The sequence below is a fragment of the Lissotriton helveticus genome, chromosome 1_1, assembly GCF_964261635.1.
Source record: "Lissotriton helveticus chromosome 1_1, aLisHel1.1, whole genome shotgun sequence".
Classification (NCBI taxonomy): domain Eukaryota; kingdom Metazoa; phylum Chordata; class Amphibia; order Caudata; family Salamandridae; genus Lissotriton; species Lissotriton helveticus.
Genome location: NC_136057.1, coordinates 1,828,454,718 through 1,828,482,347, shown reverse-complemented (window position 1 = coordinate 1,828,482,347; position 27,630 = coordinate 1,828,454,718). Strand labels below are relative to the sequence as shown.

Genomic DNA, 27,630 nt, shown 5'->3' with positions numbered 1-27,630 from the left:
ATTGGGGTGATGCCTCTTCCCTCACAATCTGGCATTTGTACAGGTGTTTTCTTTGCTCTTCTTCAGCAAAAAAATCAGGTCTGCGAATGCTCCGTCAGCAAAAGCTATTTTTCACAAAAAACAAAAAAAAGTAAAAACCTGCCTAGATCCTGCCATTACTTACGAATATATACCATTAGTTGGCTTCCACGCTACTCTCGTTTCCTTACTTCTTACTGTTTAAGCTGGTCACTGGTGCCGTACAGTGCCATGCACTCTATGGCACTGTTTAGTCTTCTCACTCCTGCCCTACTCCCACTGACTGTTGTTTGTTTACCCCACCCCGCTCTCTCGTGCTGCTTGTTCTCATCCTAACCGTTCCCCCTTACAGTGTCCCCTGATGTTCCTATTTACTGCCCCTCTTACTTCTGCCTTCTGTTGGCTCCCTGGACCTCTCATCTCTCGCATTGCTTGCTATGCTTGTTTGGTTTGTCTTCTGTCCTTCACCCAATATCCACATCGCTGCACACATTTCAAGCATGCTTGTCGAATGCATATTTCTTTTTCTTTGTCTTTCGCCCTTTACCTAATTTACCCACTTTGTAGTACCACTAGTAAATGCACAATATATTACCTTTCTCAAACTAGTCATAACACTTTTATGGAGTTTCAGTAACTTAAATTACACAACTGTTCACCAAGCTAACACTTACAACAACAATACATTGTATTATTAATTACATAGGCGAAACCTATTGAATTTACCAATACTTGGTATTATTTGGATGGGAGGCGAGGCAATGAAAAGAGGGCAGTCGGGGTGAATGGCAGGACACTGGGGATTTTATTTTTTTAAATATTTGGCAGGACGTTAATGCTGAGGGTGCTCTGGGAAGGTGGCAGCTTTTTTTTTCCAACTAGGTGGAGAAGATGAAAGATGGTTATGTGGTAATACGCCAAATAAGGTACTTTTAAATGTACATATAGCATGGGGCAAGGGACGCCGAAGCAAGTGAAACAATGTTGTGTATAGCTCTGGCGTGAGTACCCTATCCTTGCACTGTTGATAAGAGCAGGGGGAAGAGGATTTAGGGGCAGTACATACCATAAAATTGCAAAGTACCGGAACATTACAAGATATTTTTACCTTGGGCTTCTGAGGGGATGTTACAGATAATGCAAGCTTCACTCTGGTTATTTATTAAAGTCACCCAGAACCTCTTTATGAAAAACACCTGTTTAATTTACAGTCACCCATCTACAACTCTTTACCATTACCTGGAGTGGGAGGATGATGATGATGATGGAGCAAGGTGGAAAAAAATTTTTGTATACCCCTTGTTAAGTCAATTCTCTATAACAGTAACATGTATTAATCGTGTGGTTTTGAAATGTACCCACATAGAATAGAATGCACCTACACAAATACACGTGGGATACTAAATTGCATGAAATTGCCATATGTTATTTACTAATTATTATGCATCTTGTCATAAAAAGTAAACATTTCATAATCTAATCGATAATTGCATGAATGTGCTTTCTGTCTGTTTATTTGTGGTATAATTCATGAAGATTGGTAAGTAAAATCTCGCATATGTGTTGCTTAAAGCTAGGTAAATACTAACTGGGATACTATTAGATGGGGGAGGTAAACAGAAGGGCTTTATTTCTCGAATTTACGTTTATTTGTGTTTGTTTCTATAATAGTTCCTAAATTGAGGCCTACGTGGCCTAAGAAAATGGAAGCTGACTGTGACTTTGAGGTGGCGATCTAAGCGTGCATGCATTAAGAAGGAGAGCGAGCTGCCTGTGCAGAATGGGTCAAGGACAGTGTGGTCTGCCACTTGGAACAGATGTCAACTTTTTCGGATCAGCATCTTGAACGTGGGAATAGGGCATCGAATAAAAGGACACAACGGAAAAAGCATGACATGAACAATGGGCTTACTATTTTTTTCAATTATAACGATGACTCTGAGGAAATTGAACAGTAAGGCGATGAGGTGATGCTCATCTACCCCTTAAATGACCAATCACAGACAGTCTAGGACCCCAGAGTTTCAATTTTTAGATGGATAAGTTAGTGAAAAAGGGTATAAAAGAGGACATTTGGGACGATGAAATTAGCTTGCTTTTCAATCTAATCTTGGCACCCAGAGATGCTGTCAGACTGCGCAATTTTCCTATGGCTCAGTGACTGACATTTTACTTTTGAATGGGCGCGGAGTCCTATGAGAGGGGAACATCGAGAGAGATAGAGAGGTGTTCTTTGGGAACTATTCTGTCTTATGCTGATGTCTGCGTTTCATAAACAACAACAGAGGAGTGACTACGTGAAAAGCTACTTAAACAAAATGTGCTCAAAAGAATTAATATTGTGATGTCTGTTTTTTGTGTCTCTATACTGTACATATAAATGTGTGCACAAAATGTCATACACACACCCACATGCACAAGCATGAAGTACTTTATCTCTATCTCCCCTAAAGGAACCAAAACCCCCCTTTTTGTTTTAGGAGGACACCTCCCAAGGGAACTAATATCCCAAGTATTTCACAGGAGGGAAGAAAAAATCTTTCTTTTTTGTGAAGGACCCTCACTCACCACTAGTTGGTGACATGCTTCATCATTGGGTCCCCGCTGGGGTGGCCGAATACCCCCCCAGCATGCTACAACGCCTGAGCGGAGCGGAATGTGGTGAGTGCAACAGTGCCCAAATTAGAATGTGATTATAACTATGTATGCAGAATTTTAAAAAATGCGAGATTGTAGCCTTTACAAAAATCTTTAATAATGGCCAACCTGCATTTGAATTAAAAACAAAGTGGACGGACTGCCAAGGTTCTGTGCTAGGGAACCTGAGTCCTTTAGAAATAAAAAATGTTCAACATGTTTCTGCTGGTTTACATGCAATTTGCTCAGCATTCGTCAGGACCTATCAGAAAAGTCCTCCGGTGGTGTACGCGCGCTATGGCGCACCCTCCCGTGAGGCTCTACGTGTAAAGGCTACAATCTCGCATTTTTTAAAATTCTGCACACATAGTTATAATCACATTCTAATTTGGGCACTGTTGCACTCCCCACATCCAGCTCCGCTGTAATCAGGCGTTGTAGCACGCTGGGGGGGTATTCGGCCACCCCAGCGGGGACCCAATGATGAAGCATGTCACCAACTAGTGGTGAGTGAGGGTCCTAGTGGTGAGTGAGGGTCCTTCACAAAAAAGAAAGATTTTTTCTTCCCTCCTGTGAAATACTTGGGATATTAGTTCCTGTGAGAAGTTGGCCTGGTATATGATGTCCACAGTTCTGTGGGCACCCTGTATCAGTCCAAACAATCCCTTATGGTGCTGGTTGTAAGTCAACCTTATAGACCAGCTATCCTAGGGGTAGCATGGACTAAGCAGCCTTAACTCCAAAGGACATGTGAAGCCAGCTGTTTTACCATATACAATCCTGTAATATCAAATGAAAGGACACCACACAAGTTATATATTATCAAAATATATGTATTTATTCTTAGAATAATCCCCACTACTCTTTATGAGCAATGAAGCACAAGCGTTTAAATAAAAGCACAGTATAACATAGACAAGTTGCACGTTTTTGGATGAGGCCGGTGGCCACTCAAACCATATATCAAAAAAGTGGTATAACAATCACTAATCGATCTGGGGTAAGGCCTAGGGCATCGCTGGGACTACGATGCACTAACAGCAGTTAGGGCGGGAGTAGCCCGCGGGATTCGGGTGCAGTGCGGGAAGCACGGCTTGCACCAATGTAAAGTCAATGGTGCGTAAAAGTTACAATGTTATTGCAAAAGGAGTCTTCCGACTTGACTAGGACTACCAAACTTTAGACTTAGGCACTAGAGGTGTGTACCAGTGTGGGAACACCAGCGCTAGTAAGTTACCTCACCCACAGGACGCGGGTGCACAGGTGCCAACCTGTGTCGGGTTTCGTCACGCAGTTCGATGGTGCCTGAGGATGAAGATGCTGCAGGCGTCCAGAAGAGAAGTGTCCGGTGCGATCCAAGGGTGGATCGAAGTTGAAGGGTACCTGAAAGCAGAGGGGACAGAGTCTGGGTCACTAGCCAGTGACCAGGAAGGAACCAGGCGATGTCGGGCGCAATCAGGTTGATGACGCGTGCCTTGTCTCCACTGCCACGTGGACTCTGGGGCACCGAGGATGTCCTGGAGTGGATCACGAGCTGTCCCACGAAGGCTCTCGCTGTCGGCGGTGTCGGCTTCCGGATCGGAGTCAACAAGCCTTGGCAAAGGCAACCCACGCAGGATTCGAAGAAGGCTTAACACTCGGACCAGCAAGGTCTGAGCGGGTGATCCTTTTCAGGGGAGCGAGTGCCAGTCTGGAGCAACCAGATCAGCTGTGTAAATTCGTCGGTTCTGGGGCCACTAGCCAAGGGGCCAGCGACCGGACCAACGCGTCGAGCAGGAAAATGCAAAAGGGCCCCACGCAGCACTCGTCGAGTGTGGAGGGGTGAGCTTCGGTGCACAAGCTGCTCGGGGCTGGAGCTTCTCAGACTCCAATGCACAGCTTCGAGGGAGCCTCGGGTGCTGCACGGTCAGCGCTTCGTGGTTTATTCAAGATGGCCGCTCCCACGCTTCAGGTCGCCTCCAAGGGTCACAGCTCTGCATGGACTGTGGATCGGGCTGTTGGAAGGCAGGAAAGCTGGCTCTCGTCGATCTCTGTCGCTCGAGTTCCGGCGGGAACTGCAGGGTGATCACTCCTTGACCACAAGGGGGATTCTTCAGTCTTCCACGTCGAGTGGAATGTCGAAGGGTCCAGAGTTTCGTTTCATAAGTTCCAGTCAGGATAATCTGATGTGCATTGGCACTGCTCCCACCTATATTCCAAATCTGGGGGCTGGATTACCTGCTAGGTCCCTCCTATGGGTGGGATCCAGGAAGGGGGTGGTTACACCCCTTTCCCTTTGTCCAGTTTCGCGCCAGGACTGGGGCAGGATGGCCCCAGAACCGGTTTGACTGGAATCTGCCCAGGGACACCTTGTGCGCCCCAGGCAGGGTCTAGTTTCATTCAACCCTCCCTGCTACAATCCACTATCTCCTGTCTGGGGTGGTGTAACACCTCCCTGTGACAGGAGATCCTTTGATCAAGCCTCCTCTGTCGAGTTTCGGTCAGCAGCAGGAGGGCAGACTAGTGTCTGTGGCAGCATCATCCATTTTGTGATGCTGGGGCTCTGGTTAGGATTAACCGCATTTGCAGTAAGTAACATGTCTTCCCCCTCTAGAAGGGTGGAATGCTACCCCCGTCGCCAGAATTGGCGAGGGGGTAGTATTCCAAAATGTATGACACCAAACACGACATGTTTTGATAAAGCCAAACCAAAGTTAGCATTAACCGCGAGGATTATAATGCACTTAAGAGTATATGGTATGTCAGTATCACTAGAACAGCTATAAGGAAATGGTTCCGAAAGCTGCAGACAGGCTCAGCTCATGCTAGAGCACCATCTCACATAAAACCAAGCACTCTGCCTCCAGGATTGTTAAGGCCTGCCATAGGAGTGACTTATAGGTATATATGTGTCCAGATATAGGTTTAGACATAGGTATACTATATCTAAGCAAGGGGTGATTACACCACCTTGCCCCAGCTGTGTGAACAGCCAGTTGTGTCGATTTGAGTACCAGCCAGGGGTGGCAAAAGATATGCTGCAGCCCCTGGTAGGCCTTGGATGCACCTATGCCCTTGGCACCTATAGTGCACTGTATAGGGGCTGACAAGGTGTCCAGTACCAAATTGGTTAGGTACCTAGGGTACATGGAGTCCATTTAAAGAGAGAGCAGATAGCCTGGGACCCTGATTAGCAGGATCCCAGGCCAACTAAGTCGAAAACCAGCTAAACACAAGGCAAAAAATCTGGGGTAACCATAGTCAGGTATCCACCTTCCTACATAGCCCCCCCCCCCCCCCAAACGAAAGGAGATAAGGCTATCCTTGACCAGGTAAGCCTATATTGCCTAAGTGGCCATATAAGGAAGTACCTGCACTAGCATGGTTACCCCCTGTCTCATGGTCCACTAAGCAATCCCTCACCCTAGGGGTATCAGAGGGTCTCCACCATAGGGAATCACTACCTTTGGTGTGTTTTGGCAAAGTAAAAGGCTGGTGTTGAGATGGAGTACTGAAGTGAGGCTCCACTAAATTAGGGCTCAGCTTCCTCCAATCCTCTTCCACCATGTGTGCCTTTCTTTCCTTGACTGAGTTGCACTGTGCTCTCAGGGTCAACCTCTGGCTGCCTACAGCTGGAGGCTGGGTCCCTTCTGTTGGCTTACTGGAGGGACAGATCAGGTTTGGGGCCCTTAGGTCCCAGGTTTGTCTGTGCCCAACAGTTTCCATCTGCGTGAGGTCCCTAACTAGTGGTAAGGGGGATCCCTCAGGGCTTTTTAACTTTTTCACCTTGCTAGGGCTGCTAGCTTTGGTGCCCCTAATCTGCTGATGGGGGTGTTTAATTTGACAGGGGGCCCTTTGGGGCTCACTGACCTCCTTGACCTCTGTAGCCATGGGCTGACTGAGGCAGGGTAGAGAGGGGCAGGTTACCTGCTCCAGACTGGGTCCCACCTTGGAAGGGTCCACTGACATCAGGGGCTCTGTCAGGCCAGGCCTGACTACCTCTGGGGCAGTTCCTTCACAAGGGGTAAGATCAGTTCCCTGAGGAGGCTGATCCTTACCTAATGTCTGGTGGGAGGGAGATTTCTCCTCCTCCTCCATGCTCTCTGTTTGTGTGGAGTGATCCATAGTTTCAGGCTTCACAACACATGAATCAGTTTGAGTTTGGGCTGTGGCCATCACAGCCCCACCAACCTTTTCAGGGAGGGACTCAGTTTGGGTATGGGCTGTTATCATAACAGCGTTGCGAACCTTTTCAGGAAGGGATTCTGCTGAAGATGGGGCTGAGTCTTGCACAGCCCTACCATCCTTTTCAGGAAGGACATCTTGGATTGGGGCTGTAGCCATTACAGCCCCACTAACCTTTCCATGGAGATTTACCATTTTAGAATGGGTTTCTTGTTCCACCTCAGCCAAGGCTGAGATTTCTAAATCATTCCCAAGTAGACAATCTACAGGCAAGTTTGATGACACTGCCACTCTCTTTGGGCCAGTGACACCTCCCCAGCTGAGATTTACTACTGCCGCGGGATGATTTTTCTGAACTCCATCAATGTTTGTCACCTGATATGTGGCACCAGGTAAAAGTTGCCTTGAGGGGACTAGATTCTCAGTCACCATGGTGATACTAGCCCCTGTGTCTCTATAGGCCTCAACTTTTTGACCATTGATGATGGGCTCCTGTCTATACTTGCTCAAAGTGTTTGGGCAATCAGTGAAGTTGGCAAACCCCATGCCGTTCTCATAGACAAGAGTATCTGGACTAGGGGACCTGGTTAGGCCAGAATCCACCTGAGCTCCAAAAGTAAACCCACCCACATTATTGGGGGTGCTCCCACCACCTGGGGGATTACTGCTGACAGTAACAGGAGGTGTTGGAGCTTTACTTGGAGGTATGTTTTCCTTATTGTTATTCCTGGGACAACTGCTATCAGTTTTCCAGTAGCCAGGCTGTTTACAGACATGGCAATAAGGTTTCTTCTGGTCGGAGGAAGTGTTCTGGGGCCCACCCCCACCCTTGGAGGTTTGGGGCCCTGTGGGAGACTTGTCTTTAGATTTATCCCCACCCTTCTCTTGAGCCTTAGAAGTATCCTTCTTTTGGTCATTACCCTGATTCTTAGGCCTAATCCTGGTTCTGACCCATTTGTCTGCCCTCTTACCCAATTCTTGTGGAGAGGTCAGATCTGAGTCCACCAGGTGCTGGTGTAAAAGCTGGTTCTGACAATTACTTAGGATCTGCTCCCTCATAATCAAATTATACAATCCTGTATAGTCATGTACTTTGCTGCCATGTAGCCAACCTTCCAGAGCCTTAGTAGCACAATCTACAAAATCAGTCCAGTCCTGAGTCTGTGCTTTTTGGGTGTCTCTGAACAACAACCTGTATTGTTCAGTGGTTAATCCAAACCCATCATTAAGAGCACTCTTCAGGACAGTGTAATTTTTAGCATCCTCAGCTCTAACAGTGAGGAGCTTATCTCTCCCTTTCTCAGAAAAGGAGAGCCACAAGATTGCTACCCACTGATCTGAAGAACCCTGCTGTACCATGCAATCCCTCTCAAGAGCAGTTATCCATTTGTGGATATCATCCCCATCTCTGTAGGGGGGCACAATCTTACTCAGGTTTCTATGATCATAGGACCTGTCTTTATCCTTTGGGATAATGCTGCCACCAGTGGGAGTCTCCCCACTCAATCTCTGCTCTCTTGCAAGAGAAAGTCTAGCTTGGGCCAGGGCTAATTCCTCTCTTTCTATTTGGAGATTAACTGCTCTCATCCTGGCCTTATGCGCTCTTCTTTGAGGGGAAGTCATTCCTCTCTGTGATTCTCTTGAGGCACTAGAAATGTGAGAATCCCTGGAAGGGCTTCTCCCTCTCTTATTGCCTGGTAGAATCCTGTTATGTACTCTGGGGAGGTGCTGGCCCTCTCCATTTCCATGTAGATCCAAGTTGGCCTGGCTAAGCCTTGCCACTGGGACCTGGTTATCCCCTTGATCCAAATCTGAATCTTCACCATTAGATTCTGGGTCTGCCTCCACATTTTCTACTTCTGGGGAGCTGTTCTCAGTCTCTGGGGGATCTACTCCTTCTCCTGATCCTGAGGGAACTACCGTAGCTCTCTCTAAGTCATCTTTTTCTAGGATGGCTATCATGATAGGAATAGTAGGGTTGTGACCCTTTCTCGGCTTCCTTGCAGTGCACAAGGCACTCAAGTCTTTGTAGCTGAATTTGTCATAGCTGTAGGTTGCCTGTGGAAGGTCAACCTTCACAGGTAGAGACCCTGTAGGTTCACCTGTGCCAGACATGACTCTAGTGTGGTGTAAGTGATGCACCTACATACACTAAGTGTTTTCCTACTGTCCCTTACTAGTGAGTTGTAGTCAGGGTGTGCTAAGCCCTTCTACCTACAACCACTAAGTTCAGTAGAACTCAAATATGCTAAGCTTTTATTTATATGTACCTATGGTACTTAATGTGATCTTTCAATTTGATAAAAAGATTGCAAAGGTAAAACAACAGCAAGCTCAAATCCGTACCGCTGCTCACCAATGTGAGAAGTTGGCCTGGTATATGATGTCCACAGTTCTGTGGGCACCCTGTATCAGTCCAAACAATCCCTTATGGTGCTGGTTGTAAGTCAACCTTATAGACAAGCTATCCTAGGGGTAGCATGGACTAAGCAGCCTTAAAGGCTTAACTCCAAAGGACATGTGAAGCCAGCTGTTTTACCATATACAATCCTGTAATATCAAATGAAAGACCACCACACAAGTTATATATTATCAAAATATATGTATTTATTCTTAGAATAATCCCCACTACTCTTTATGAGCAATGAAGCACAAGCGTTTAAATAAAAGCACAGTATAACAAAGACAAGTTGCACGTTTTTGGATGAGGCCGGTGGCCACTCAAACCATATATCAAAAAAGTGGTACAACAATCACTAATCGATCTGGGGTAAGGCCTAGGGCCTTGGGAATCACTGGGACTACGATGCACTAACAGCAGTTAGGGCGGGAGTAGCCCGCGGGATTCGGGTGCAGTGCGGGAAGCACGGCTTGCACCAATGTAAAGTCAATGGTGCGTAAAAGTTACAATGTTATTGCAAAAGGAGTCTTCTGACTGGACTAGGACTACCAAACTTTAGACTTAGGCACTAGAGGTGTGTACCAGTGGGGGAACACCGGCGCTAGTAAGTTACCTCACCCACAGGACGCGGGTGCACAGGTGCCAACCTGTGTCGGGTTTCGTCACGCAGTTAGATGGTGCCTGAGGATGAAGATGCTGCAGGCGTCCAGAAGAGAAGTGTCCGGTGCGATCCAAGGGTGGATCGAAGTTGAAGGGTACCTGAAGGCAGAGGGGACAGAGTCTGGGTCACTAGCCAGTGACCAGGAAGGAACCAGGAAGGAACCAGGCGTTCGGGCGCAATCAGGTTGATGACGGGTGCCTTGTCTCCGCTGCCACGTGGACTCTGGAGCACCGAGGCTGTCCTGGAGTGGATCACGAGCTGTACCACGAAGGCTCTCGCTGTCGGCGGTGTCGGCTTCCGGATCGGAGTCAACAAGCCTTGGCAAAGGCAACCCACGCAGGATTCGAAGAAGGCTTAACACTCGGACCAGCAAGGTCTGAGCGGGTGCTCCTTTTCAGGGGAGCGAGTGCCAATCTGGAGCAACCAGATCAGCTGTGTAAATTCGTAGGTTCGTCGGTTCTGGGGCCACTAGCCAAGGGGCCAGCGACCGGACCAACGCGTCGAGCAGGAAAATGCAAAAGGGCCCCACGCAGCACTCGTCGAGTGTGGAGGGGTGAGCTTCGGTGCACAAGCTGCTCGGGGCTGGAGCTTCTCAGACTCCAATGCACAGCTTCGAGGGAGCCTCGGGTGCTGCACGGTCAGCGCTTCGTGGTTTATTCAAGATGGCCGCTCCCACGCTTCAGGTCGCCTCCACGGGTCCCAGCTCTGCATGGACTGTGGATCGGGCTGTTGGAAGGCAGGAAAGCTGGCTCTTGTCGATCTCTGTCGCTCGAGTTCCGGCGGGAACTGCAACAAAGCAAACGTCGAGGTGCTGGATGGTGCCTGTTTGCACAGGGTGGTCACTCCTTGACCACAAGGGAGATTCTTCAGTCTTCCACGTCGAGTGGGATGTCGAAGGGTCCAGAGTTTCGTTTCATAAGTTTCAGTCAGGATAATCTGATGTGCATTGGCACTGCTCCCACCTATATTCCAAATCTGGGGGCTGGATTACCTGCTAGGTCCCTCCTATGGGTGGGACCCAGGAAGGGGGTGGTTATACCCCTTTCCCTTTGTCCAGTTTTGCGCCAGGACTGGGGCAGGATGGCCCCAGAACCGGTTTGACTGGAATCTGCCCAGGGACACCTTGTGCGCCCCAGGCAGTGTCTAGTTTCATTCAACCCTCCCTGCTACAATCCACTATCTCCTGTCTGGGGTGGTGTAACACCTCCCTGTGACAGGAGATCCTTTGATCAAGCCTCCTCTGTCGAGTTTCGGTCAGCAGCAGGAGGGCAGACTAGTGTCTGTGGCAGCAGCATCCTTTTTTGATGCTGGGGCTCTGGTTAGGATTAACCGCATTTGCAGTAAGTAACATGTCTTCACCCTCTAGAAGGGTGGAATGCTACCTCCGTCGCCAGAATTGGCGAGGGGGTAGTATTCCAAAATGTATGACACCAAACACGACATGTTTTGATAAAGCCAAACCAAAGTTAGCATTAACCGCGAGGATTATAATGCACTTAAGAGTATATGGTATGGCAGTATCACTAGAACAGCTATAAGGAAATGGTTCCGAAAGCTGCAGACAGGCTCAGCTCATGCTAGAGCACCATCTCACATAAAACCAAGCACTCTGCCTCCAGGATTGTTAAGGCCTGCCATAGGAGTGACTTATAGGTATATATGTGTCCAGATATAGGTTTAGACATAGGTATACTATATCTAAGCAAGGGGTGATTACACCACCTTGCCCCAGCTGTGTGAACAGCCAGTTGTGTCGATTTAAGTACCAGCCAGGGGTGGCAAAAGATATGCTGCAGCCCCTGGTAGGCCTTGGATGCACCTATGCCCTTGACACCTATAGTGCACTGTATAGGGGCTGACAAGGTGTCCAGTACCAAATTGGTTATGTACCTACGGTACATGGAGTCCATTTAAAGAGAGAGCAGATAGCCTGGGACCCTGATTAGCAGGATCCCAGGCCAACTAAGTCGAAAACCAGCTATACACAAGGCAAAAAATCTGGGGTAACCATAGTTAGGTATCCACCTTCCTACAGTTCCCTTGGGAGGTGTCCTCCTAAAAAAAAAAAAAGGGGGTTTTGGTTCCTTTAGGGGAGATAGAGATAAAGTACTTCATGCTTGTGCATGTGGGGGTGTGTATGACATTTTGTGCACACATTTATATGTACAGTATAGAGACACAAAAAACAGACATCACAATATTAATTCTTTTGAGCACATTTTGTTTAAGTAGCTTTTCACGTAGTCACTCCTCTGTTGTTGTTTATGAATTGACTGGGGTACAGGAGTGCCAACTCATGCCCTTTCTCTCCTGTTGGTATTAATGATGTTTGCGTTTCTACATTTTGGTAATACTGACCTTTACTTATTTTTCTAAATGTCATGCTAATAAATGAATGTTCGAATTTTGAACTTTTTTCAGGTTATCAATGCATAATTGAATTTTTCCTTGAAATAAACAGAGGTCATGCTAGGAGATTTAATCTCTAAATAAAAATTAAATAAATGGAAAATTAAGCAGGTCTGGTTATCCTTTTACTAGCTGATCCATTGACAAATAATGGTGGGGTGTTTTAAATGTTTTCTTTAAATCAAAACCATGGTATTAGAAATTAAACTGCAGATGTAAATAATATATAAAATTTTAGTTTTAGACACTCCGCTATAATCCAGCAGCTTTCCTTTGGTCTTCACTGAATCCTTGAAGAGTAAATGTGTGTATGAATGACTTGCAGTGTTATGGGCCCACTGATGAGTAATTTGTGAATAGCTCCCTGGGTTAAGGTGATGGTTTATAGAGAATTTCTGGAGCCGCGCTGCATCAATGACATCAACAATGATCACATAATCTTCTCTTTTCACCATACAAACCTCGAATATCGTCAGTAATACATTTAAAATATTCAGTTGATTTTGCTGATAGAATCCCATCATTCAATAAAAGAAACACTGCCATCCAAGCTGTTCTTCACACCTCTTGACAGAAAATCTTACTTGTTCATTTGTACTACGTCAGAGTTAAGGCGGACATTGGTTGAGATGTAGGTGGACAGACATCCATTAGGTCTAAATTGATCCTGGATACATGTAATATCGAACAATACAGTGTTCTGGACAATTTCTCATTCTCTAGATTTCAAGCTTTAATGAAATGCCTCTTTTTCATGACCCCCCCCCCCCCCACCACACAGTTTTAGACTAATGCTGCTGGTTTTTCGACTCACAAAGTGCACGGAGGCCTGCTAACCTAGACCTATGTGCCTGTGTTCTAACCCCTTACAAAGGATATGTTGAATTGGCAATACCAGCAAAACAGAGATACTGCTCTTTGGAAATGCTCCCAAACATTGGACTGATGAATGGTGGCCCCCGGCATTGGGTTCCTGCCCCTCTTAAGTCCACAGCCCGGAACTTGGGGGTTACAATTGATAACTAGCTGTTCATGACTGACCATGTTAACAAGGTAGTACACACCTGTTTTGGACAGCAGCCTTAAGAACATTTTTAAATGGATCCCCCTTCCGTCCCGCATGCCCCTAGTTCAGGGTTTAATCATAAGCCGTCTGGATTATGGCAAAGCGTTGCTTGCCTCCATAAACAAAAACCTTTTGACAAAACTTCAGGTCCTGCAAAACACCGCGGCCAGGATGGTACTCAACCTCCACCCCCCGGCACCCCCTCTATGCCCAGTCTTAAGACATTGCACTGGCTTCCCATACAAAAACGAACCAACTTTAAATGATGTTGTCTAGTCCTTAAAACCATCAACGGTGAGGGGTCAAAATACCTAGCAAAAAAACTTACGGACTATCGCCCGACCACAATCCTCCGATCCACCAGCAAGCTTTTCCTAACTGTTCCCAAAGTACGCACAGTTAGAAAAGGCGACAGATTATTTTCTAAAATAGCCCCAGAAACCTGGAATATTCTGCCTCTACACATCAGGACAGAACCCAATCACCAGAAATCCCGAAGAAACTTAAAAACCTGGCTTTTCTAGCTCTGCTTGGCTATCTGTCTCCTCCCATGAGCATCTGCTAGCGCAATGAGACCTACGGGTGATTAATGCGCTCTACAAATACAAATACAAAATACATACAAACCCTTAATATGCGTAAGCGGATTTACTTTTAAGTCCCTAGTATATGGTATCAAGGGTACACAGGGCATGTAAGTTAGAGAGTACACCCAGGGCTACAGCAGTGATTGTGTTGGAAGAACTAGTTAAACACGTAGTCACTGAATTTGTTTAGATATTGACATTTAGTTCAATTGCAGGGAGTTTTTAGATGACTCAAACATGCAAGCAAGTAGGGACAAGACCTATACTAATGGTCGGGCTTTTACAATTATTTTGAAACTTTCAGTAGAAAGCCTGAGATATAAACTTGTCAGTAAGGGCGTAGTATTAAACATGACCAACAGAATGCGCATGCCTTCTAAATAGGCTCATAGGAATTTCTCAACTATAGAATATTTCTATCTAGAATGAGAAAGGAGACCCACGGGAACTGCATGAATCTTTTATGATTCACAGCATGGACATTTAGTTTCATCATCTGTGACATCAGGAACATCACACCCTTAGCAGCAATATGACATATTCAGCTTCTTCAAGTGAGGAGAAAATATGTGTGGGTCCGGACACAGCTGTGAGTGCTAAAAAAAAGTGTATTTATTGTTAATCCTGTATTGAGTGTCATTTTATTTTAACATAGCATAAGCCTAATTTTGTAAATCTTCAGGTTTGTGATTCTGACCACTGGTACACATTTGCATTACAGTGCAGCTTAGAAATATGAACGGAGTGTGAAAGACTGTATGTATCCGCTGTGGCAAGTGAATTCAACCTAAATTCAGAAGGAAAGCCTATTTCCTCTTACTTCTTTCAACTAGAAGAGTGCTCTACTTACAGACCATACCCATGTCATTGGCAAGAGGTCCTGGAGTTTGGTGATAAGAAAACTCTTTTTGAACACATATTGACCCCCCCTCCACAAGCACCTTTAGAGAATCCTGTGCTCCTTTTGGCTCACTGGTCCTACTAAGGTCACATTTCAGTTGCAATGTATCCTACCAATATCTATCCCTGGTAACCAGATGCAATCGGAGTACCTTCCATTTCTATATTGCTATCCATTTCTTTATTCTAATTTCAATAGGTTACTTGTCAGATTTTGCTTTAAATTTTACTAGAAAAGAAACATTTGTTTGATATGTGTTGCCGGAGACAGTGTCAGGTAAGTTATTGGTTTATGCCGCGTTCATCACCAAGTTAAAGATTATTTGAAAGACTATGCAGTCAAGTTTCCTTCCAGAAAAAATCCCCCTGTGTCACATAGGAAGCATCTGCTTTTTGGCTCAGTTACCTGGTGAATTTTAAAATATTTTATAATTAGATTTTGCATATTAGAATCGAAGGACAGGACTGAAAACCAAACGATAGCGCAGATCCCCAAATGCACACAGGTGTGAAGATTTGTTACACTTTTTTCCCCATAAAAGGAAAAAAGACAAGGAATATTGAACACATAAATGTTTAAATCAAGTAAACAATGCCGAAGTGAAACTGTTCAGTAAATAGGATTTAATTACTTTTTTGGGAATAATGACGAAATATCAGAGTTACTGTTACTTCTTTGATTTACACTTGTAAGATTTATACACCATGATTAGCAGGGTCTCAGCTCCAGAGAAAACAAAACGGGCATGTATGGCTCCACATTTTGCACAATATTTCTATAATTTAAAAGCATTACGTTTTCACAGTTGTAAACTAAGCAACTTTTTTTTTAACTATTAAAGCAAAGTGTGTCTGACTGTCTAGTTTCAAGCATACTTACAGTCAATTTTTTGGGCAACCAACTGGAATGGAAACGTCTCTCCTAAAATTTGAACAACCTGTTTAAAAAACAAAATACAATTTATTAAAAAAAAAGACATAAATGTCAGAGGCAAGGTTTTATTTTTAATGCGAAGCAAAGCATTAGAGTAGTGTCATAGACGTCTAGTTCACAAAATTAGAAGTCAATAAATTTGTCACCTGAAGATAGAAGGTCTCTGAAAGTGACAAGCATGGATAGAAGCTTAGTTCCTGAGAAATGGTAGTTATAGTTTAGATGTGCAGGACTCCAGTGTGGAAGCAATGTTATCAACCTGAGCATAATGCTGGCAGGATTGGAAGATAAAAATAAAACACTGGGTACAACAGACAACGTAGTTGAGGTTCTACACTTCTACATGATTCACAGAGAAACATGCTGATTTTAGAGTTATGACACTGCCAGGTGTGGTTCACTGAAGGTTAGTCAGCAACGTTTTCTATACATGGTTACTAGATGTCTGTGCAGTGTCTGGTTAGGATGCTATGAGAAAATTGGTCTTTTTGCGTGGTCTACCCCATTTTTTTGCAGACTGGTATTGCGCGTTTTTAAACTCTGCACACTGGGACACCGCTGTCCAGGCCCTATTATATGTATTTTAACCCTCAAAACATGGCACAACAGGCTAACACCCGGTTGGCCTAATTACATTTCCAGTAAGGCCATAGTATATGGTGTAGAAAAATACACCAAAGCCATTTAACAGTTAAAGATCAGCTGTCGACTGCAGCACGTTATCCCATCCACTAGGCTGACAAAAAAGCCAGGCTTCAGATTTTCCTGTGTTGCTGGCCTCCTGCAGCTTTTAAGTCTGTAGGCCAACCAGTCAAAATAACCCCTCTAGACAGGAGAAAACCGTACTTTTAAATAATAAATATGTCACCCTTAAGTAAAAGTTGTACCCCACAAGGCAGGGGTGCCTAGTATTCAAATGGGGTACATGCAAGAATTTATTAGTATGCATCTGCAGTGACTAGCCCCCAAAAGCTATTTTCACTGCAAAGGGCTGTAGCTGTCCTATGAGACAAAAACTAAGTTCAGAATAAAAATCATAAGTCTGCTAACTTTAGATAAGGATAAACTACAGAGGCAATGAAACTGCTATTTTTAATATGCATTAAAAATTCAATTCATTTGTCAGATTTCTAATAAATATTTAGTACATGTGACAATATTTAGTACACGTTACTGTATGCCTGAACCGCCAGTGGGCTAATTAGCAATAACCTTCTAGCAGATGGCCCTGCCAGAGCTTTCACTTAATGAATTGTGGAAACTGTTCCCAGAGCAGAAATAGACATTAGACATTTTGGCTGGATGTGAGGTATGTGACACATATCAGCTCAGTAAGGGCAGCTGGGAAGAGTTCACAAACTTCTTTAATTTGAAAGGGACCAGTCTTAGGCATCCCAATTCATAGGTATAAATAGAGACCTGGGGAAGAGAAATCATTTGTCCCCTGGGCTCTCTGTACCCAGTTTGGGACCAGCCCAGTGGGAGGGGGAGCTGATCCCAGAAACACTTTGGTGTAGTTGAGGAGGGGGCGGTTCATTTACCTAAACACACCCCTGGATAGCATGTAAGCCAACTCTAAGGGCAGAAAGGCTATGCCATCTTGGATTTTACTAAGAATAGAGAACTGCAAGATAGTTTGGAGTAAGGCAAACAGGATGTGCTGCAAAATATGTTGTTAACTATTTTGTTACTGCTCAACACTTAAAAAAAATTCTAAATTAAGCCAGTCTGCTCTGAGCAATAACTACCAAGGGGTTGAGCGCAGATTTAAATTACTGAAATTATGTTTTATCCTGACGTGTTTGTGCTTATTCCTTGTAGTGGACTCACTTCCACCCCAATTACTAACCCACTTTCCTACAGATGCGATTTGTAATTATAGTGTAGGGGCTAGAAATGGCTGGCCTTGAAAAATCCACTCACTCGGGCGTGCCAGATTTAATCAGAACGAGTTATTTTTTGGGCCTAAATGCCTGTTCTGGTGAGCTGACAAGTTATCTGCTTTCTCACATTGTGAATGAGCAATTAAAATGCCTTTAAATCTTGTTATCTTGTCACATTTGCTCAGCTTTGGGAGACAGAGATCAAATGTCAGTTTGTCTTCCAACATTTACTTTTCTTTCTGTGACAGAAGTTAGAGGATTTTGTGAAGTGAACTGTGCGACAACTGCACAGTGCAAAGTATGTGAAATGAAAGGCTGTAAGATTTCAGGTTTTTTTTTCTCTAACAAAACTGAAATAGCTAATAAGTGAACTGTTCAAACATTTCATATATATTTCACTAGTTATGAAGAAACATTTTTGTAATTCTGTGGTGAAAAAAAATATATTTATAGGTTCATAACTAATCCTAACACGTTCTTGATGATGTGCAAATTTTAAATATCTTTGCTGAAAGCCAATTTCCATACATCGTTTATGAGCTATATAGTTTTATCAGTAAAACTATATGTTAGTGGGAAAGTTTTGTGGCCATTTAATGGAAAATGTGCTATCTGTACATGACAGTGCACTACCACATCATGCTTTAGTACTACATTTATGAAAAGTGAGTTTTTATACACGAACTGTGAAATACTAGAACGGCAGGTCATTCAAACCTTGAATAGGTATTTCAAAGGGAGACAGAGAAGTTAAGGCTTTAATGAAACAATTCTTAATGGGGGCTCTTGCCTACGTGATATGTGCTGTAGTATCAGGAGTGTATATCTTCATCTCAAAATAAAGAAAGTGGTTCTAGACATAGCTACATGAGTGCAATCACATTTAAGTACTCAAAGGAAGCAGCAACTGTCATATTAGAGCGAATGCGCCTGTTGCAAGGTGGTTAGATTTCAGAAGTCTGAGATCCCTATTCAGTTAACATGGGGTGTGCAAACTGGTGCATCAGTGCGACAAATGCAACTATTCTTGACCCCTTAACTGCTGGACATCATACCCATCCTCCAGTGCAGAGCCCTTTTTAGGTTTTGCCTGGCGAAAAGATGCGCTCTGCGCATCTTTTTCGCGCAGGCGAAAACCTGATGAGAACTGTAGTGGGGTTTGGGTCGGCCCTCTTCATTTATTGGCTGGCTCCATAAATGGAGCCTAGCCATTGGACGAGGGGCCTGTCCGTCAATGCCGGACCAGATTCGGGGGCGTTCCCGCGATTCTTTGGCTTTTGCCGACGTCACGCGACGTCAGCCGAAAGCCGGGAACGCCCCCGAATCTGTTCCGGCATTGAGCCGGCACCCGCCTTCCTGCTTGTTGTGCATCAAGCACTAGCTTGTTCAGTACTTCTCCAGCCTTCCATGGCGTGATTATCTCTCCCCTGTCACCTCGTCTGGGTGTTGCAGCTGCCCGGCCATCCTTTCTGAGGCACTACGGACATGAAACTGACTCGGCCCCTGCCGTGTACTGAAGCGAGTTGTAGGTGCTGCCATTCCTCTAAAACGGCTAAAAGCGCTTTCTGGGACATCGAGTAAGGAGCTCCTCGGCTTTTGCCGCTGCCCGCGTCCCACGGAATCTTCCTCGGCACTTCGAGGGGTTGATCGCGCCATGCCTTCCGGCTTAGCTCCGGTTGACCGGTCATGTGCAACCGGGTGCGGGTAAGGATCTTCGGAAGAAACAGGGGCTAAACCAGGGGCTTCAGCCACGAGGAGCACGGGCCCCCACGCGCTACATACCCCCGGAGGGTCTCGGACACGCGCACTGAGACACGCGGTATAATGAAAGCACACTAAGGACTCCGTAGCAATTGTCAGGGGTCGGCAGCTGTAACAATAATAATAAGGGGGCTCGACGCCGTTGCCGTGGTCGGGGGTTGCGACGAGGTTAGTCCCCCCCCCCCCTCCTCCCATGTGTGCCAGGTCCATTTGGTGTTCCTGTACTTAGCCGGTCCCCTGCCCGCTCCGCCTACAGTGTGAGGCGTCCCCCCTCCCCGCATGCTAGTGTTGGCATGCGCGTCCGGCGGCGTGGCATGGGGGCACCTGGGGATCTATCGTTTCCTGACAATTTTATAGATGGGGTATAAATGGAGAGGTGCGCTTGGTGGCGCGGCTGCATGGCGTCCAGGGGCTCCGAGCACGAGCCCCGCATAGGCTGAGCCGCTTCTGTTTGCTCCCAGAGCACTCTACTTATGTGTGGGCACATGCGGCGCCGAGCGGGGCCTGGCCGACCTATTGTGTTGGTCCGTGCGAGCTTCGCTGCCCTCCCACTCCCCCTCCCCCCCACCTTGGAGAGAGGTGGGGGTCTCAGGCCGACTGTGGCAAGTGGCGGCGGGTCCTAGTTCCGATTCCCGAGTTGTCCGGCGGCCCCCCCCCCCCCGCCCCTCCTCATGGGTGCTTCACACTTGCAGGGCCCACACTTCGCCGTATCCCTTTCACAGAGTCATAGAAATCGCCCCTTTTTAGCAACATTATTTTCCCATTGAAGCAAACGTTCGCATTGTCTGAGTGCACTGCATCATGGGAAAATACAGAAGAACAATTCAAACAAGGAACGAAGCATACTTTAACTATGGCCGCACAGGTCAACCTGTGCATTTATCGTGTATCCCCATTTATTTAAAAGAATGTGAGACCCTATGCAAGTACAGCCTTCAAAGTGTCTATTTAAGTATCTGCTCCACGTGTTGGTCACTCTGGTGAGTATAGAATTTAAATGAGGCAGTAATCGGTTGCTTCCACTTAAAGAGTAACTTGCACTTTTAGGGGCTTATTTACAAGGCCCTTACGCCATTAGCGGCAATGTTTATCTGAAAGGTAGAAGCAAGCCATATGCCCGAGGGGATTTTGTCCGTCCCTGACTGCTGCATCCACGTATTATCTCAACCCTAGTCAGAATTGAGAAGGGCCTTCTTGGTGACGCAGTGGTTCGCTTTGCAGCCTCTATTTGCGGGGAACGCCGGGTTGTAACGGAAAGGGAATGCCACCTCTTATCATGAACAAAGTTATTCCGGAGGAATGTATTCTGAAGCTTGCATCGCAGTGTCTGTCTAAGGTTTCCTAAGCAATACAGCTGTTTATGATAGCTGCCGCATTTGTGTACAATATTGTCACAGATTGTTTTTGCAACTGTTCCTACACACTGATGAAAAATTAATTCAATCTCATATGGCTTCTTGATGCGATCACTTTTGAAATACATCTAGGGAGTGTTGAAGTATCTTTTCAAGGTGGCACTTATTTCTCATCGCTGCCGTGGGCTGAAGGCTGGGGCGCTCGACCCCGGACTTGGGAATCTGGGTTCGAGTCTAGGTAACGACGCCAGAAAACCTCTGGTGTTTAGGCCAAATCACTTAAGCTGCGCTAGAACTGCGAGATGCTCTCAAAAAAGGTGCAAATATTTTCATGGTCTGTGGCAGCTCCCTCTCGGGTTCGGGGAACTCTACTATAACACCGAGGTCATCTTTTTAAAGTGATTAACTGTACTTGCACAAGTACTGCGATGTACGGGGCACAGAAAACCTTTTGTACCATCCCGTTGCCAGCAGGTTTTGTATCTTCTCTTGCCATCTCCTCAACAATCCTCTTTGTTGTCCGGGGCCTCTGCTATCAAAAAAAACAAACAAAAAAAGCCCAGTCTGCTCTCCAACTCGCGTCACATCACAAGTAGGATATGAAAGGTCAAATATGTAGCACACTTTCCCAGTAGGTAGGCAGGTCAGGGAAGTGAAACAACGAATGCAATGTGACAGGCTAGGTGCAGTCCCTCCATGGAAGGCGTCAATGTGAAGGATGACGCGCAGAAAAGCACATCGTATGTATTAGGATGCAGCAAAAAATGATAATCTTAATAACCAATAATCAATTTAAATGCCGACATGCAATAATATGGCTTGCATTGGAGATAGAGCTTAAGGTTACAGTTTGGTCGCTTCCAAGCACTACCTGCTTGTGCCTCCATTTTCGTGCCCCTGTTGCCTGCTTGTGCCTCCGTGTGCCCCTGTTGCCTGCTTGTGCCTCCGTGTGCCCCTGTTGCCTGCTTGTGCCTCCGTTTTCGTGCCCCTGTTGCCTGTTTGTGCCTCCGTTTTCGTGCCCCTGTTGCCTGCTTGTGCCTCCGTGTGCCCCTGTTGCCTGCTTGTGCCTCGGTGTGCCCCTGTTGCCTGCTTGTGCCTCAGTTTTCGTGCCCCTGTTGCCTGCTTGTGCCTCAGTTTTCGTGCCCCTGTTGCCTGCTTGTGCCTCCCTGTGCCCCTGCTGCCTGCTTGTGCCTCCGTGTGCCCCTGTTGCCTGCTTGTGCCTCCGTGTGCCCCTGTTGCCTGCTTGTGCTGTGTGGGTGTGTGTGGAGGGCTCTGTGTAGCTGTGTGTGTGGGAAGCTTTGTGTGGCTGTGTGTGTGGGAAGCTTTGTGTGGCTGTGTGTGTGGGGGGCTGTGTGGGTGTGTGTGGGGGGGCTCTGTGTGTGTTTGTGTGTGTCATTTGCGAGAGATAAAGCTAATGGCAATGCCATTTATTTATGTTAAAAAAACATAAATAAAAATAATGTCAAGAGCAATGCCAATAGCTCTAACTTTAACAAAGGCAAAACCATTGCATTGTAAATGCTTGTTTGGCTATTAGGGTTAGATTGCGCTGTAGGCTCCACAACATTTTTTTCCACATACGTTTTCCAAGCCAAATATACGTCCTTTTTTTCCAAACATCCTGTGGATTCTAAAGCTACCCACGGTATCTGAATGCCCATGGAGGGAACCGACAAAATCGGCAAAAAATAGCTAAATTTTGAGCTTTGGGGGAAAAAAATTGATAAAAGTGTCTGTGCCCCCCTCCCCCGGCATGAACAAACGGTTTGCTGTGCTAAAGACACCATCTTCTCAGCTTTCAGGAACGTGTAGAGCTAAATACAAAACAAACCAAATTTATTTTAACCATAGGTTTGGCATTTATCAAAGAGGCAGCCCATTATTCCTATTTTTTTGTGCTAATAACCCATTTCCAATTTGTGGTGGAATCCACTGTGACCAGTGGGTGATCAGAGAAAGTTTCAGATTTCTGAAAAAAAGACAAAATTCCAAATTTAGCAAGTGATTATATGTGAGATCCCTTAAGGTTTTCCTGAAGAAATTAACTTTTGAAATAAAGAAATATTGAAAATGAGTAGGAAAAACGCCCATTTGTGACGATTTCATCTGTAACTTTTTGTCACAATGGCAGATTTACAAAAGCAACTTCCCATTACGTCCACTAAGCCCTTCTGTCTGGTTGTGGGGTTATATATGGTCTGTAGGTTCTCCAAGAACCCAAGTTACCAAGAACCAATAAATGAGCTCCATGGTACAATGGTTTTCCATTGTGTACCAAGTATAGACCAATTGACATGGTCAAATGTTTAGAGGGGAAAATGGGTATCAATTAAACCTATGTATTTCTGAAATGGGCGTAAGATATGGAAGTTTAGGAGCAGTGGTTATTTGTACGTTTCTAAATCATATGCTAATACGGGTACCTACAAATTCAGAAGGTATTTTTCAAAATGTCTTCTTTCCTACACACTGACTTACATTCGGCTGTCACACATGCAGCAAAATTCAATTAGTAGTAACATATTTTATTTATTTATTTATTCAAAGTTTTATATAGCGCGAACAAGATCCTTACAGATATCAGAGCGCTTCACAGAGACAGGGGTAGGGGCAGCAGGAATGAACAGAGATAATGGGAGCAATATAATAGTCACTAACATAGTAGGATAATAATAACGTACAGAAAAACATATCAATATACAATCAGGTAAACAAGTAATATAAGACGGCACAAGTCATTGATCCCACTACAGAAGGGTTCAGGTAAACCTTGGATGTGTGGATGGCTTATACCAATTTCTTAGGATAGAGAGAACACTGGGTGGGGGCATCGGGAGGGTGATTCAATCAACCAAAGTGTATCATATATTGGTCGGTAGTAAGAGAGTAGCGTAGTAGTGTCACCATCAATTAGGAGTATATTGCCAAAGGACAAGTGAACAGTGATACAAAGCGATGCAGAGTCTCTGATCCAGCACCTATAAAGTTCAGGAGATCTTGGCCAGAAGGATGGTTTTCACCTCTTTCTTGAAGAGTGCAGTGGAGGAGATAAGCCTGGTTTCAGGAGGGAGCGCATTCCAGATCCTGGGTGCCATTCCTGAGAAGGAGCGCTTGTATGTTTTCTCTTTCCGGAATCTACGGGGTTTCAGGAGTAGATTTTTTTTGTTCTACTATTCTATGTTCTACTATTCTATGCTCCCACATGTCTTCCGATGAAAATGGTACCTCACTTGTGTGGGAAGGCCTAGTGGCCACAACAGATAAAAGCCCATAACGCAACATGGACACATCAAATATTTCCACTCAAAACTGACCCCGTTTTTACAAAGTGGGTACTTGTGAATTTTGGGCCCTAGCTCAGCCGGCACCTAGGGAAACCTAGCAAACCTGTTCATTTTTTTAAATCTAGACAAGTAGGGAAATGCAGGGTGGGTGACTTGCATGGCTCTCAGCAGTTTTTTTTTTTACCCATTATTGATTCCAAACCTCAAACTGAGACCCCAAAAAAACATTTACTCATATTTCTGAGACAGAAGGTACTGGAATCTGTGGGGGCCAGAAACGTCTTTCCCCCCAGCCTTCCCTTAAGTCTCCCAATAAAAATGATACCGCAGTTGTGTGGGTAGGCCTAGTGCCTGCAACAGGAAACAACCCAAAACTTATCATTGATACATCACATCTTCCCATTCAAAACTGACCCGTTCTTTGCAAAGCGTATAGCTGTGGAATTTGGACTGTAGCTCAGCCGGCACCTAGGAAATCTGCACATATTTTGAAAATAGACAACTGGAAGAGTCCAAGATGCCTTATGTGGATCCTACAGGGTTATCTTACCCACAATGCCAGGCAAATCTCAAACTTTGCCTGAAACCACACATTTTCTCTTACATTTCTGCAATGGAAATTTCTGAAACCTGCAGGATTCCACAAAATTCCAACCACCCAGCGTTACCCCACTTGTGCTGATACAAACGCTGCACCATTTGTGTGGCTGGGTCTTGTGCTCGTGACAGGCACAGATTAAACCAAGGTCAATGGGAGCTCTTGCGAAAGGACTCTCATTGACCTCGGTTTGCTCAGTTCCTGTTGCAGGAACTAGGCCCAACCACACAATTGGTGCAGCGTTTTTATCAGCTTTTGTTTTTATCAGCTTTTGTGGATTCCTCGGGATTCTGGAAATTAAAAAAAAATTTGTTATCCATTCTCAAAGGGGAAGGGGCCCTCTGGGGACCCCTTCCCATTTGCAAATAGGTTACCACCACCTTCATGGAGTTGGTAAAATAAGAACAGATTACGGTTGCAAAACATTCATACATCCCATTCAGATTCGGTATTTGGAAGGGACACCCTATACAGACCCCTTTCAAATACCAAATACAGAATCATAAACACAAACTGCGATTTGGTAACGTGTTGTATAAGCATTTTTGTGGTCGGAAATGGGCGGGTTTACTGTTTCCGACCGCAAAAATGCTTTGAACATGTGGCCCTAAGTAGTTTGTTTCAGTTTCATCACATTATCAGCACTGGAGACCTGTGTAACAAAACCAATACATTTATATCTTACCCTTGTGAAGCCTGTTATTATTTGGGGTGCTTAGGGGTCCCCTTGTTGCCAGTTTCAGTGACACACAGATTCCACAATACTGGAATAACTACCCTCATCAAATACAGTGACCAAGCAACAGAGCCCATAACATATGGTAGTCACCTAACCATTGGGTACATTAATTTTGTGAATCACAATGACTTAAGTTTAATACAGCCACCTACATATGACAGATACTTAATGGTGCTGTCACCTTTAGTAAGCACAGTCTTCAGATCCCCATTTAGGACACATCAACATTTTCTCAAATTCAACTGGTATCGTGGGATGTAGTGGGACTGAAGACCAAAGTAGGAGATTCAGATTAGGGGTGGGAAATTTCACAGACCATTTTCACTTATGAGCATTGCAGGAAACATGGGACAGTAGGACCAATCCATGGATCAGGTCTCCTAAATTACAGCATAAAAGAAAGGACCCTCTGTAGCGGATGCCCATCAGGCAGATTAACAATCTGGGTAAAATCCAACACCTAGATATAAGGCCACCTAACACTTTGACCAACTTATTTCCTCCTCTTTCTGATCTTTTATCAAATTATTCAATGCGAACTACCAGAGTCGCAAGCGGACAAAGAATCACACATAACACATACTCTGGATGATTATTTCGACCAAAGCAATGCAAGCCCTCTTGACTAAGGAGGGAAAGGAATGGTCTTTGAGCCTGTACTGTCCGCTCTAATATCAGACCGGAAAGCCACATACATATTTAAAAGGATAAAGATCACAAGTAAAGTGATTATATATCTTAATAGACCTACCTATGCACATGGCCCAATATGAACAATATGGCTGTAAATAATAGAACTAATAGTGACCATAACGCTCTTGTCCTTAAAACAGAGGAACAGTTCTCATATTGACCATTCTGCATCAAACATCACACGCCTTTAGCAATATTCTACTCTAACAACAGATGTATCAAGTTGCCCTCTATTATGGCAATCCCTGACGTTTTCGCCAATACTTACTGTATTTATATGTATATAAATAATACATGTACATTTACTGCACTGTTGCAGTAGTCCTTGAATCCTATACGAATATTCCTGAGAATGAGATCCGATACTAAATATCTATGATACCCTATTTGATTACCTCAGGGAATACCTTTATAGAAGTCTGAATACTCAGCCTTTTAGAACAACATTCTGGTATGATGTATCTTAACATCCGACATGGTCTGTTGGAGCTCCTGTCACATCCCAAAAGGGGGAATAAAAGGAGATACTGATTTGTACAATTGGGCTTAGTCCTAGCACGGCGACGTATTGTCATACACTGGGCCAGACCCAGACCACCGACTATGTAAATGGAGGGCAGAATTTATGGAATGGGTGGCTGTGGAGGAGTGCAGACTCCGAAAGGTACAAACGGGGATTTGGAGTACGGGGCTAACATGCTGGTTGCACTGGGTGGACAGGATACAACACTGGGGAAGGATCTGGGCTCAATCAAGAATGGAAGTAGGGACATAGTCTCTGAAATGTCCAGCTCTGGGACTAGGTTACCTTTTTCGCAAGCACACTCGCCTGCCCCATCTGACACAAATGTGGGGACTTCTGGAAAGTGACCTAATTGGACATTTGTGAGTCACTCACAAGAGATGTGTTTGGGAGTGTCAACGAGTGAGTAGTGATTGTTTCCCAACTCCCCTCTGTTTGCCTGCACCTACCAGAAATTTCCCTCTCGCGGACCTACAGCGCCCACAGAGTGTATTTAATTGATAATACTTTGCTGCACTATTTGTTGCTGTGTTGTTTTTGAGAAACTGAATGAACAACTATAGCTTAAAAAAATAATCTGGTATGATAACTGCTGTATACAAACTTAAACCATTAACCGCAATTAAAATTAGCAATACATAAGCTGTAGCATGTAGAAAAGAGTATAAGTTTTTCCAGGAAGTAATTAGAAAGAGTTGGAAGGAAGCACTGTGGCGAGACTTAATTAATGCTGCAAAATCAAGGATAGGAGCTTCTTTTGGCACATGCTTACACCTGGTATCCATAAAACACCTAATGACAAAGCATTTTATAGCCAACCCCAGATTTACCCACAATATTTTGAGGATTTATATTCATCTCAAGATGGGCAATGGCTCAAACGGAGGCTCAAGCACAGGTGAGCACCCTGGTTAACCTAGAATTTAATACCCCAGTCCATTTATCTACGGACAAGACAGTGAAAGCTAATGAGACCCTGAGAGCCACTCAAGCTCCAGGACTGGACAAGGTCCCGGG

The 27,630-nt window shown here is 45.0% G+C and overlaps 1 protein-coding gene across 1 annotated transcript in view; it reads right to left on the bottom strand.

The window, feature by feature from the left end:
* ITPA (inosine triphosphatase) overlaps positions 1-27,630 on the bottom strand; it is a 79,756-nt gene that overhangs the window by 40,130 nt on the left and 11,996 nt on the right. Inside the window, exon 2 of the mRNA XM_078659204.1 lies at positions 15,724-15,781. Within this exon, the coding sequence (XP_078515330.1) occupies positions 15,724-15,781 (58 nt within the window). The remainder of the gene's footprint in view (positions 1-15,723; positions 15,782-27,630) is intronic.